General features: G+C 48.4%; 1 protein-coding gene across 5 annotated transcripts in view; it reads right to left on the bottom strand.

Moving 5' to 3' along the window:
* Positions 1-13,492, bottom strand: part of POLM (DNA polymerase mu) — a 53,184-nt gene continuing 39,692 nt past the window's right edge. For 4 of the 5 annotated variants that reach the window (XM_068272389.1, XM_068272392.1, XM_068272391.1 and 1 more), the window contains exons 12-13: positions 317-400; positions 2-221 (exon numbers count right to left, since the gene is read on the bottom strand). In XM_068272389.1, coding sequence (XP_068128490.1) covers positions 135-221; positions 317-400 — 171 coding nt within the window. In that variant the 3' untranslated portion in view covers positions 2-134. Of the gene's footprint in view, positions 222-316; positions 401-13,492 lie in introns of all 5 variants that reach the window. The other variant, XM_068272393.1, reaches the window with a different exon arrangement.

The raw sequence follows: 13,492 nt of genomic DNA, 5'->3' as shown, positions 1-13,492 counted from the left end.
AATAAATTACGTCTACTGCAATTTTTTTTTTTCCAAAACAAATTACATTAAAACTCTGAATGTACAAAATAGAATAACTTTACAAGTCTTCAGTTTAAAAAAAAAAAAAAATACCTTCATCACCCATACACTTATCAGGCATTTCTGTCTGACGGAGGCACATACTGTAGACCTAAATATGTAAAGATGTCTTCCTCTGAGGTGGCCGAGATGAAACACTTCTGTGAACAGCAAATAGAGGAGTGTTAGAGAAGATGTGCTCAGTCCTTATACTGGAAGCCAATGTACTGTATCTTTATATTGTATCCTATCATACCTTTCCTGCATCATGGAGTCCATGACTGTTAAGAGTCAGTTTTTTCTTATCCCATGTGAAACGCCGTAGCTCTCTCTCAAAGTGCTGAAAGAAAGATAAATGCATGAGCAGCATTTCACACAGGCACACTGCTTCCCATAAGGGTACGGATATACACAGCAGGACAGTCCAGTGTGCAGCCATGACCTTATGTCCTCCTGTGGCAAAACTATTTAAAGAGTAACTGTTATCCCCAAAAATGAAATTTAAATCTCTATTGCAATGTTTTATTTACTGTTTAAGTGAGCCAAAAAGGCAATGCAGAAGTTAAAAATCAATCTAATTTTTTTACTATGTAGCCTTTTCCCCAAGCTCCGGACGCAAAGCCGCATATCAGATACTGCTGAGCATGCAGAGCATGCCTATGTCTGGCCCCCCTCTCCCCCCCAGGCAGGGCCGCCATCAGAAATTTTAGGGCCCCTCACACAACATCAAGCCTGGGCCCCCCTACAGACTGCTGTGCACGCCCAGTACAGTGCCCCAGTATAGCCAGTACAGTGTCCCAGTACAGTGTCCCAGTACAGTGTCCCAGTATAGGGTCCCAGTACAGTGTCCCAGTATAGGGTCCCAGTATAGCATAGTGCCCAGTATAGCCAGTATAGTGCCCCAGTATAGCCAGTATAGTGCCCCAGTATAGCCAGTATAGTGCCCCAGTATAGCCAGTATAGTGCCCCAGTATAGCCAGTATAGTGCCCCAGTATAGCCAGTACAGTGCCCCAGTATAGCCAGTACAGTGCCCCAGTATAGCCAGTACAGTGCCCCAGTATAGCCAGTACAGTGCCCCAGTATAGCCAGTACAGTGCCCCAGTACAGTGCCCCAGTACAGTGCCCCAGTACAGTGCCCCAGTACAGTGCCCCAGTACAGTGCCCCAGTACAGTGCCCCAGTACAGTGCCCCAGTACAGTGTCCCAGTACAGTGTCCCAGTACAGTGTCCCAGTACAGTGTCCCAGTACAGTGTCCCAGTACAGTGTCCCAGTACAGTGTCCCAGTACAGTGTCCCAGTACAGTGTCCCAGTACAGTGTCCCAGTACAGTGTCCCAGTACAGTGTCCCAGTACAGTGTCCCAGTACAGTGTCCCAGTACAGTGTCCCAGTACAGTGTCCCAGTACAGTGTCCCAGTACAGTGTCCCAGTACAGTGTCCCAGTACAGTGTCCCAGTACAGTGTCCCAGTATAGCATAGTGCCCAGTATAGCCAGTATAGTGCCCAGTATAGCCAGTATAGTGCCCAGTATAGCCAGTATAGAGCCCCAGTATAGCCAGTATAGAGCCCCAGTATAGCCAGTATAGTGCCCAGTATAGCCAGTATAGTGCCCAGTATAGCCAGTATAGAGCCCCAGTATAGCCAGTATAGTGCCCCAGTATAGCCAGTATAGTGCCCCAGTATAGCCAGTATAGTGCCCCAGTATAGCCAGTATAGTGCCCCAGTATAGCCAGTATAGTGCCCCAGTATAGCCAGTATAGTGCCCCAGTATAGCCAGTATTGTGCCCCAGTATAGCCAGTATTGTGCCCCAGTATAGCCAGTATTGTGCCCCAGTATAGCCAGTATTGTGCCCCAGTATAGCCAGTATTGTGCCCCAGTATAGCCAGTATTGTGCCCCAGTATAGCCAGTATTGTGCCCTAGTATAGTGCCCCAGTATAGCTAGTATAGTTGCCCCATAGCCAGTACAGTGCCCCAGTATAGCCAGTACAGTGCCCCAGTATAGCCAGTACAGTGCCCCAGTATAGCCAGTACAGTGCCCCAGTATAGCCAGTACAGTGCCCCAGTATAGCCAGTACAGTGCCCCAGTATAGCCAGTACAGTGCCCCAGTATAGCCAGTACAGTGCCCCAGTATAGCCAGTACAGTGCCCCAGTATAGCCAGTACAGTGCCCCAGTATAGCCAGTACAGTGCCCCAGTATAGCCAGTACTGTGCCCCAGTATAGCCAGTACTGTGCCCCAGTATAGCCAGTATTGTGCCCCAGTATAGCCAGTATTGTGCCCTAGTATAGTGCCCCAGTATAGTGCCCCAGTATAGTTAGTATAGTTGCCCCCACTATTGTGCCCCAGTATAGCTAGTATAGTTGCCCCCACTATTGTGCCCCAGTATAGCTAGTATAGTGCCCCAGTATAGCCAGTACAGTGCCCCAGTATAGCCAGTACAGTGCCCCAGTATAGCCAGTACAGTGCCCCAGTATAGCCAGTACAGTGCCCCAGTATAGCCAGTACAGTGCCCCAGTATAGCCAGTACAGTGCCCCAGTATAGCCAGTACAGTGCCCCAGTATAGCCAGTACAGTGCCCCAGTATAGCCAGTACAGTGTCCCAGTATAGCCAGTACAGTGTCCCAGTATAGCCAGTACAGTGTCCCAGTATAGCCAGTACAGTGTCCCAGTATAGCCAGTACAGTGTCCCAGTATAGCCAGTACAGTGTCCCAGTATAGTGTCCCAGTATAGCTAGTATAGTGCCCCAGTATAGCCAGTATAGTGCCCCAGTATAGCCAGTATAGAGCCCCAGTATAGCCAGTATAGTGCCTATGTCTGGCCCCCCTCTCCCCCCCAGGCAGGGCCACCATCAGAAATTTTAGGGCCCCTCACACAACATCAAGCCTGGGCCCCCCTACAGACTGCTGTGCACGCCCAGTACAGTGCCCCAGTATAGTGTCCCAGTATAGTGTCCCAGTATAGTGTCCCAGTATAGCTAGTATAGTGCCCAGTATAGCTAGTATAGTGCCCAGTATAGCTAGTATAGTGCCCCAGTATAGCCAGTATAGTGCCCCAGTATAGCCAGTATAGAGCCCCAGTATAGCCAGTATAGAGCCCCAGTATAGCCAGTATAGAGCCCCAGTATAGCCAGTATAGTGCCCCAGTATAGCCAGTATAGTGCCCCAGTATAGTGCCCCAGTATAGCCAGTATAGTGCCCCAGTATAGTGCCCCAGTATAGCCAGTATAGTGCCCCAGTATAGCCAGTATAGTGCCCCAGTATAGCCAGTATAGTGCCCCAGTATAGCCAGTATAGTGCCCCAGTATAGCCAGTATAGAGCCCCAGTATAGCCAGTACAGTGTCCCAGTATAGCCAGTACAGTGTCCCAGTATAGCCAGTACAGTGTCCCAGTATAGCCAGTACAGTGTCCCAGTATAGCCAGTACAGTGTCCCAGTATAGCCAGTACAGTGTCCCAGTATAGCCAGTACAGTGTCCCAGTATAGCCAGTACAGTGTCCCAGTATAGCCAGTACAGTGTCCCAGTATAGCCAGTACAGTGTCCCAGTATAGCCAGTACAGTGTCCCAGTATAGCCAGTACAGTGTCCCAGTATAGCCAGTACAGTGTCCCAGTATAGCCAGTACAGTGTCCCAGTATAGCCAGTACAGTGCCCCAGTATAGCCAGTACAGTGCCCCAGTATAGCCAGTACAGTGCCCCAGTATAGCCAGTACAGTGCCCCAGTATAGCCAGTACAGTGCCCCAGTATAGCCAGTACAGTGCCCCAGTATAGCCAGTACAGTGCCCCAGTATAGCCAGTACAGTGCCCCAGTATAGCCAGTACAGTGCCCCAGTATAGCCAGTACAGTGCCCCAGTATAGCCAGTACAGTGCCCCAGTATAGCCAGTACAGTGCCCCAGTATAGCCAGTACAGTGCCCCAGTATAGCTAGTATAGTTGCCCCCACTATTGTGCCCCAGTATAGTGCCCCAGTATAGCCAGTACAGTGCCCCAGTATAGCCAGTACAGTGCCCCAGTATAGCCAGTACAGCGCCCCAGTATAGCCAGTACAGCGCCCCAGTATAGCCAGTACAGCGCCCCAGTATAGCCAGTACAGCGCCCCAGTATAGCTAGTATAGTTGCTCCCACTATTGTGCCCCAGTATAGCCAGTACAGTGCCCCAGTATAGCCAGTACAGTGCCCCAGTATAGCCAGTACAGTGCCCCAGTATAGCCAGTACAGTGCCCCAGTATAGCCAGTACAGTGCCCCAGTATAGCCAGTACAGTGCCCCAGTATAGCCAGTACAGTGCCCCAGTATAGCCAGTACAGTGCCCCAGTATAGCCAGTACAGTGCCCCAGTATAGCTAGTATAGTTGCCCCCACTATTGTGCCCCAGTATAGTGCCCCAGTATAGCCAGTACAGTGCCCCAGTATAGCCAGTACAGCGCCCCAGTATAGCCAGTACAGCGCCCCAGTATAGCCAGTACAGCGCCCCAGTATAGCCAGTACAGCGCCCCAGTATAGCCAGTACAGCGCCCCAGTATAGCTAGTATAGTTGCTCCCACTATTGTGCCTCAGTATAGCCAGTACAGCGCCCCAGTATAGCCAGTACAGCGCCCCAGTATAGCCAGTACAGCGCCCCAGTATAGCCAGTACAGCGCCCCAGTATAGCCAGTACAGCGCCCCAGTATAGCCAGTACAGCGCCCCAGTATAGCCAGTACAGCGCCCCAGTATAGCCAGTACAGCGCCCCAGTATAGCCAGTACAGCGCCCCAGTATAGCCAGTACAGCGCCCCAGTATAGCCAGTACAGCGCCCCAGTATAGCCAGTACAGTGCCCCAGTATAGCCAGTACAGTGCCCCAGTATAGCCAGTATAGTGCCCCAGTATAGCCAGTATAGTGCCCCAGTATAGCCAGTACAGTGCCCCAGTATAGCCAGTACAGTGCCCCAGTATAGCCAGTACAGTGCCCCAGTATAGCCAGTACAGTGCCCCAGTATAGCGCCCCAGTATAGCCAGTATAGTGCCCCAGTATAGCCAGTATAGTGCCCCAGTATAGCCAGTACAGTGCCCCAGTATAGCCAGTACAGTGCCCCAGTATAGCCAGTACAGTGCCCCAGTATAGCCAGTACAGTGCCCCAGTATAGCCAGTACAGTGCCCCAGTATAGCCAGTACAGCGCCCCAGTATAGCCAGTATAGTGCCCCAGTATAGCCAGTATAGTGCCCCAGTATAGCCAGTATAGCCGGTATAGTGCCCCAGTATAGCCAGTATAGTGCCCCAGTATAGCCAGTATAGTGCCCCAGTATAGCCAGTATAGTGCCCCAGTATAGCCAGTATAGTGCCCCAGTATAGCCAGTATAGTGCCCCAGTATAGCCAGTATAGTGCCCCAGTATAGTGCCCCAGTATAGCCAGTATAGTGCCCCAGTATAGCCAGTATAGTGCCCCAGTATAGCCAGTATAGTGCCCCAGTATAGCCAGTATAGTGCCCCAGTATAGCCAGTATAGTGCCCCAGTATAGCCAGTATAGTGCCCCAGTATAGCCAGTATAGTGCCCCAGTATAGGTAGGTGGTGCCCCCCGCTCGCCCCCGCCGCTGTTACCTTCACAGCGGCCGCTCTCCCCTCTCCGGCGCTTGTACTTTCCAGCAGTATCTCTCGGCTGCTGTGTGTGATGATGCAGCACGAAGCAGAGCAGCGGCTTCCTGTAACGGCGATGTGTATCGCCGTCACTATGGGAACCGAGCCATGCTTCCTGTCGCATCATCACACACACAGCAGCCGAGAGATGCTGCTGGAAAGTACAGGCGCCGGAGAGGGGAGAGCGGCCGCTGTGAAGATATTAACAGCGACGGCCGCTGGGGGAGGGGGGGGCTGGAAGAGACAGCAGGTTGATGCCTGGCGGGGGGGCCCCGAGGCTGCGGGCCCTGGGCCCGGCCCCGTGACGGAAGTCACGGTTGTACCCCCCTGATGGCGGGCCTGCCCCCAGGACCAGGTGCCGATATAGTCTCACCCCAAACAGCTGACCGCTCTGACACGGAGAGAGAGCAGGAGCACTTCCAGCGCCGCCACCGCCGTGCCTTTAAAGACGCGGGGCCTGGGGCGATAAGTGTAGGCCATATACCACCATGCTCACGGGCTTGTCCACCTCTAATGCGGTATGCTTTATTATTGTTTAGAAACTTGTTAAAGGCCACTAAGCCAACCAGTATAGGAACAATTACAATACGTAATGTAATCAAACGCCAATAGTACTTCTATTTGCTGTTTGATAACATTACGTATTGTAATTATTCTTATATTGGTTTAGTGGCCTTTAACCAATTTTCTTATAAAATAATATCGCCCAATATACGCTCTATGCAAATCCAACCACCATCCTGGACACAGCTCAACCTGGATGCAGTGTCCACATGACATGAATCCGCTTGCCAGCCCATCTAATCATGCTGGAGAAGGTGAAATGTTTGAGGCATAACATACCTGGGGCTTGATTCACAAAGCGGTGCTAACTTAGCACGCCTGTGAAAACTCCCTTAGCACATCTAAACTAGCTTTTCGCGGGTAAAACTTTATGCGCGTAAAACTTTACACGCGCACTGCACAGAGCGCAGGGCGCTCCACGCGAACGGCCCATTAAAGCCTATGAGACTTAGCGCGCGCATAGGACTTTGCGCGTGGTACTTAGCGCACGATCTGATTGAGAAAACCAGTGCTAACCTACTTAGCACCCTGGTTAGCGCGCCTAAAGACTTTAGACGTGCTAAGTAGGTTAGCACCGCTTTGTGAATCAAGCTCCATGTGGGCACAGAGCCAGTGCATCCAGGTCAAGCTGTGTGACTAAGCATTCTGCTTGTAAATATGCACGTGGCTTGCATCAGGGAATACTACACTATACTAACATTTACTATCAATACTTTTTCTTTACTACAGGTTCCCTTTAACTGGGAAGGAGCAGAAAGGAGTTATATGTGGGGCAGAATATAACTATGTTGAGAACAGTAGCAATCAATTTATGTAGCATAATTTCCCTAACATGAGTAGCTATAACAGATGTAAGACAACATAAAGGTCCTCATGACAAACAATGGTTAGCAAAACATATACAGTATATTCTGGCGCATAAGACTTATTTTTTAACCTTTGAAAATCTTCTGAAAAGTTGGGGTCGTCTTATACGCCGGGTGTCACGCCCTATCCTATTACTACCTCTTAGATCCCGCTGTTGAGGACTGTAGTGAAGCGGCGCAGGCGCACATGTGCGAGATGTGAGAGGCAGAGAAGGGGTAAATGGGATACAAGGGTTGGCCAGAAGGGTGAAAGAGGCGTGTTTTATGGGCACAGTGCGATCTATTCTTCCATACCGTTCTGATAAACCGGTAGACAAGGAGATCTGACCAATCCACTTAGAGAGTTGACCAATGCAACCAGTCAACCGCCAATATACTGTTATATACTGGGTACCACATACAGTACAGCACCACTATCTGTTCATACATAGCACCAGTATATGATTTTTTTATTTGGTGTGCGTTGGAAGAGGAGGTAGTCTTACACGGCGAGTATATCCCAAACTGTATTTTAACTGGAAAAGTTAGGGGGTCGTCTTATACACCGAAATATTTAGTGCAAGTATAAGAAGAAAAAAAAGTGAGAAAACACTGTCCATGGGAGCATAAAAATCTGAAAATAACACAAGGAGGAAACGAGAAGCAAGCAAGCTATATATCAGAGCACCGAGTTCCCAAGTCAGATCCCTCAACACGCAGAACGTGGTCATTGACTGGAGGGAATGACCTTAGATTATAGGTTTGCCAGAAAAGTTGAGTTTTAAGGGTATGCTCAAAGGTGTGGAAAGTGACAAGTGTTTGGATAAAAATTCTGAGAAAGAAATCCTGTATAAGCCAATGTGATGATTTTAGTGGAGGACGGAAGGTTGTGTGCAGAGCACAGGTCACAGTGGTACTGTATATGGAAATTCGTGAGGCGAAATGAGGCAGACAAGATCATGTGAGTATATGAGAGGAGCATGAAGTGAAACCTACATTACTACATTAACCACTTAAGGACCACAGTCTTTTCGCCCCTTAAGGACCAGAGCCTTTTTTTCCCAGACCACTGCAGCTTTCACAGTTTATTGCTTGGTCATACAACCTACTATCTAAATGAATTTTACCTCCTTTTCTTGTCACTAATACAGCTTTCTTTTGATGCCATTTAATTGCCGCTGCGAGTTTTAGTTTATTATATTCATCAAAAAAGACATGAATTTTGTCAAAAAAAAAAAAAAGTTTTTTTTACTTTCTGTGCTGACATTTTTTCAAATAAAGTAAAATTTCTGTATACATTTTTGTCCAAATTTATTGTGCTACATGTCTTTAATAAAAAAAAACAAAAAAAACATTCAGTGTATATTTATTGGTTTGGGTAAAAGTTATAGCGTTTACAAACTATGGTGCCAAAAGTGAATTTTCCCATTTTGAAGCATCTGTCTTTTCTGAGCACCTGTCCGGCTTCATGAGGTGCTAAAATTCTAGGATAGTATAAATACCCCCCAAATTACCCCATTTTGGAAAGAAGACATCCCAAAGTATTCACTGAGAGGCATGGTGAGTTCATAGAAGATTTTATTTTTTGTCACAAGTTAGCGGAAAATGACACTGAGGGAAAAAAAAAGTTTCCGTTTCTGCTAACTTGTGACAAAAAAAATGAAATCTGCCACGGACTCAGGGCCCGTTCAGATCAGAAATGCGGATGGCCATGCATGCGGAACGCGTGCGGACCGCAACGCGTACGAACGCATGGCCATCCGCGTTTGTGTGCGTTGCGTGGCTGATCCCATCACTGAAAAGTGAATAGGACAGCCACGCGTTTTGTCAAAATCTGTGTGCAGCATGCGTTCCCGGACCGCACAGGTCCGGAACGCATGCAGTGTGAACATCAGACAGTGCACTCTATGCACTGTCTGATGTCATGCATTTCGGCCTCCTGCACGCGTTTCCAAAACGCGGCTGGAAACGCGTGCAGTGTGAACGGGCCCTCACTATGCCCCTCTCTGAATACCTTGAAGTGTCTACTTTCCAAAATGGGGTCATTTGTGGGGTGTGTTCACTGCCCTGGCATTTTGGGGGTGCCAAATTGTAAGCACCCCTGTAAAGCCTAAAGGTGCTCATTGGACTTTGGGCCCCTTAGCGCAGTTAGGCTGCAAAAAAGTGCCACACATGTGGTATCGCTGTACTCAGGAGAAGTAGTATAATGTGTTTTGGGGTGTATTTTTACACATACCCATGCTGGGTGGGAGAAAGATCTCTGTAAATGACAAATTTTGGATTTTTGTTTTACACACATTTGTCCATTTACAGAGATTTCTCCCACCCAGCATGGGTATGTGTAAAAATACACCCCAAAACACATACTACTTCTCCTGAGCACAGCGATACCACATGTGTGGCACTTTTTTGCACCCTAACTGCGCTAAGGGGCCCAAAGTCCAATGAGTACCTTTAGGATTTCACAGGTCATTTTGAGACATTTGGTTTCAAGACTACTCCTCACAGTTTAGGGCCCCTAAAATGCCAGGACAGTATAGGAACCCCACAAATGACCCCATTCTAGAAAGAAGACACCCCCAAGGTATTCCGTTAGGAGTATGGTGAGTTCATAGAAGATTTTATTTTTTGTCACAAGTTAGCGGAAAATGACACTTTAGCAGAAATTGATTTTTTTTTTTTTTTACAAAGTTTTTTACAAAGTGTCATTTTCTGCTAACTTGTGACAAAAAATAAATTCTATGACCTCACCATACTCCTAACGGAATACCTTGGGGTGTCTTCTTTCTAAAATGGGGTCATTTGTGGGGTTCCTATACTGTCCTGGCATTTTAGGGGCCCTAAACCGTGAGGAGTAGTCTTGAAACCAAATGTCTCAAAATGACCTGTGAAAGGTACTCATTGGACTTTGGGCCCCTTAGCGCAGTTAGGGTGCAAAAAAGTGCCACACATGTGGTATCGCCGTACTCAGGAGAAGTAGTATAATGTGTTTTGGGGTGTATTTTTACACATACACATACACATGCTGGGTGGGAGAAATATCTCTGTAAATGACAAATTTTGGATTTTTGTTTTACACACATTTGTCCATTTACAGAGATTTCTCCCACCCAGCATGGGTATGTGTAAAAATACACCCCCAAAACACATTATACTACTTCTCCTGAGTATGGCGATACCACGTGTGACACTTTTGCAGCCTAGGTGCGCTAAGGGGCCCAACGTCCTACTCACAGGTCATTTTGAGGCATTTGGTTTCTAGACTAAAATGCCAGGGCAGTATAGGAACCCCACAAGTGACCCCATTTTAGAAAGAAGACACCCCAAGGTATTCTGTTAGGTGTATGGTGAGTTCATAGAAGATTTTATTTTTTGTCACAAGTTAGTGGAAAATGACACTTTTTGTGAAAAAAAAAAAAATTCCGCTAATTTTTGACAAAAAATAAATTCTATGAACTAGTCATACACCTAACGGAATATATTGGGGTGTCTTTTCTGAAAATGGGGTCACTTGTGGGGTGCCTATACTGCCCTGGCATTTTATGGGCCCAAAACCGTGAGTAGTCTGGAAACCAAATGCCTCAAAATGACTGTTCAGGGGTATATGCATCTGCAAATGTTGATGACAGGTGGTCTATGAGGGGGCGAATTTTGAGGAACCGGTCATAAGCAGGGTGGCCTCTTAGATGACAGGTTGTATTGGCACTGAAGTGCAGGATGTTCTCAAATCGTGACCTGGACATGGCAGCAGAGAACCCATGTGATTGATGGGTGTCTCAGGGGGTGATTAGAGGGGAAAATAGATGCAATCAATGCACTGGGGAGGTGATCGGAAGGGGGTCTGAGGGTTTGGCCGAGTGATCAGGAGCCCACACGGGGCAAATTAGGGCCTGATCTGATGGGTAGGTGTGCTAGGGGGTGACAGGTGATTGATGGGTGTCTCAAGGTGTGATTAGAGGGGGGAATAGATGCAAGCAATGCACTGGTGAGGTGATCAGGGCTGGGCTCTGAGGGCGTTCTGAGGGTTTGGGCGGGTGATTGGGTGCCCCAGGGGGCAGATTAGAGTCTGATCTGATGGGTAGCAGTGACAGGTGGTGACAGGGGGTGATTGATGGGTGATCAGTGGGTGATTAGATGGCAGAACAGATGTAAACAATGCACTTTGGAGGTGATCTGAGGGTGGGTCTGCGGGCGATCTAATGGTGTGGGTGGGTAATCAGATGCCCGTAAGAGGCAGGTTAGGGTCTGATCTGATGGGTGGCAGTGACAGGTGGTGACGGGGTGATTGACTGGCGATTACAGGGGAGAATAGATGTATACAGTACACGGGGGGGCGGGTGATTGGGTGCCCTATGGGCAGAAAGGGGTCTGATCTGATGGGTAGCAGTGACAGGGGGTTATTGATGGGTGATCAGTGGGTGATTAGATGGCAGAACAGATGTAAACCATGCAGTTTGGAGGTGATCTGAGGGTGGGTCTGCAAGCGATCTGATGGTGTGGGTGGGTGATCAGATGCCCGTAAGAGGCAGGTTAGGGTCTGATCGGATAGGTGGCAGTGACAGGTGGTGATTGACGGGTGATGATAGATGTATACAGTACAAGGGGGGGGGGGGTCTGGGGAGGAACTGAGAGTGTGGGGGGTGATCAGGAGCCCCGAGGGGGGCAGTTTAGGACCTAGTAAAAAAAAAAATTAGTGCCGACAGATAGTGACAGGGAGTGATTGATGGGTGATTAGGGGGGTGATTGGGTGTAAACAGGGGTCTGAGGGGTGCTGTGGGCGATCAGAGGGAAGGGGCAGATCATTGTGCTTGGGTGCTTACCTGCGTGGCTGCAGCCTGCCCTGGTGGTCCCTCGATCACTGGGACCACCAGGGCAGGAGGCAGCCTGTATAATACGCTTTGTATACATTACAAAGCGTATTATACCTTTGTATGCCGCGATCTGGGAGCTAGTAACCCGCCGGCGCTTCCAAACGGCCGGCGGGTTACTGCGCAAGGGGGCGGAGCCTGTCGCTGATAACCACGGCCGCCGCCGATGGGCGGTCGGCAAGTGGTTAAGGAGCCATAAAGAAGATATATTGCTACTTCAGAATGCTCTATAAGACCGTAGATAATATTTGTATAAAATTGGTTTTCCTTTAAAGAGGCACTTAAGTGAGAAAAAAAAATTGAGTTTTACTCACCTGGGGCTTACCTCAGCCCCCTGCAGCTGATCGGTGCCCACGACGAGTCACTCTGATGCTCCGGGTCCTGCCGGCGGCCACTTCCGGTTTCGCCGTCAGGCTGGGGAACGCGGCTGATTCTACGTGTTCCCAGCCAAAATAGCACCCCTATGCGGACATATGGCCGCATAGGGGTGCTATTTTGGCTGGGAACGCGTAGAATCAGCCGTGTTCCCCAGCCTGACGGGTCCTGACGGCGAAACCGGAAGTGGCCGCCGGCAGGACCCGGAGCATCAGAGCGACTCGTCGTGGGCACCGATCAGCTGCAGGGGGCTGAGGTAAGCCCCAGGTGAGTAAAACTCATTTTTTTCTCACTTAAAGAGAATATGTATTGTTAAAATCGCACAAAAGTAAACATACCAATGCTCTAGGGGACATCTCCTATTACCCTCTGTCACAATTTCGCCGCTCCTCGCCGCATTAAAAGTGGTTAAAAACAGTTTTAAAAAGTTTGTTTATAAACAAACAAAATGGCCACCAAAACAGGAAGTAGGTTGATGTACAGTATGTCCACACATAGAAAATACATCCATACACAAGCAGGCTGTATACACCCTTACTTTTGAATCTCAAGAGATCATTTGTGTGTTTCTTTCCCCCTGCAGCTATCTTCCACTGAAGTGTCAGACTGTTTCTTCCTGTAGAGTGCAGACAGCTCTGCCTGTATGTAATTCCTCAGTATGTGAAAGCCCAGTCAGCTCAGAGGAGGATTTATCCAGCTTGTAAAAGATGAGAGAAGAGAGAAGCTGCTCTAATCTAAATAATACACAGGCAGTGTGCAGAGAGGGGCCTGGAGGGGGGAGATGCATCACAGAACCACAACACTGAAGAACTTGGCAGCCTTCCAGACACAGGCTGACAAGTCTGACAAGAGAGAGATAAGTTGATTTATTACAGAGATGGTGATAGTAGAACGTGCTGCAGTAAGCCAGAACACCTTAGAATAGCTTTTGGAACTTGTAGGATGATAAAAAACAGGATGCAATTTTTGTTACGGAGTCTCTTTAAGGTTCACTTTAACATATGTGGACATCTCAGCCACAACACTAAAGCTGATCAAGTCCCTTCAAGCAACAGTTGTGCATGTGTACGCACCTTAAAAGGACAACTGAACAGAGGGATATGAAGGCTGCCATATTTATTTCCATTTAAACAATACCAGTTGCCTGGCATTCCTACTGATCTCTTT

This window comes from Hyperolius riggenbachi, chromosome 3 (assembly GCF_040937935.1).
Source record: "Hyperolius riggenbachi isolate aHypRig1 chromosome 3, aHypRig1.pri, whole genome shotgun sequence".
NCBI lineage: Eukaryota > Metazoa > Chordata > Amphibia > Anura > Hyperoliidae > Hyperolius > Hyperolius riggenbachi.
This window is presented reverse-complemented; position numbering and strand designations above follow the sequence as displayed.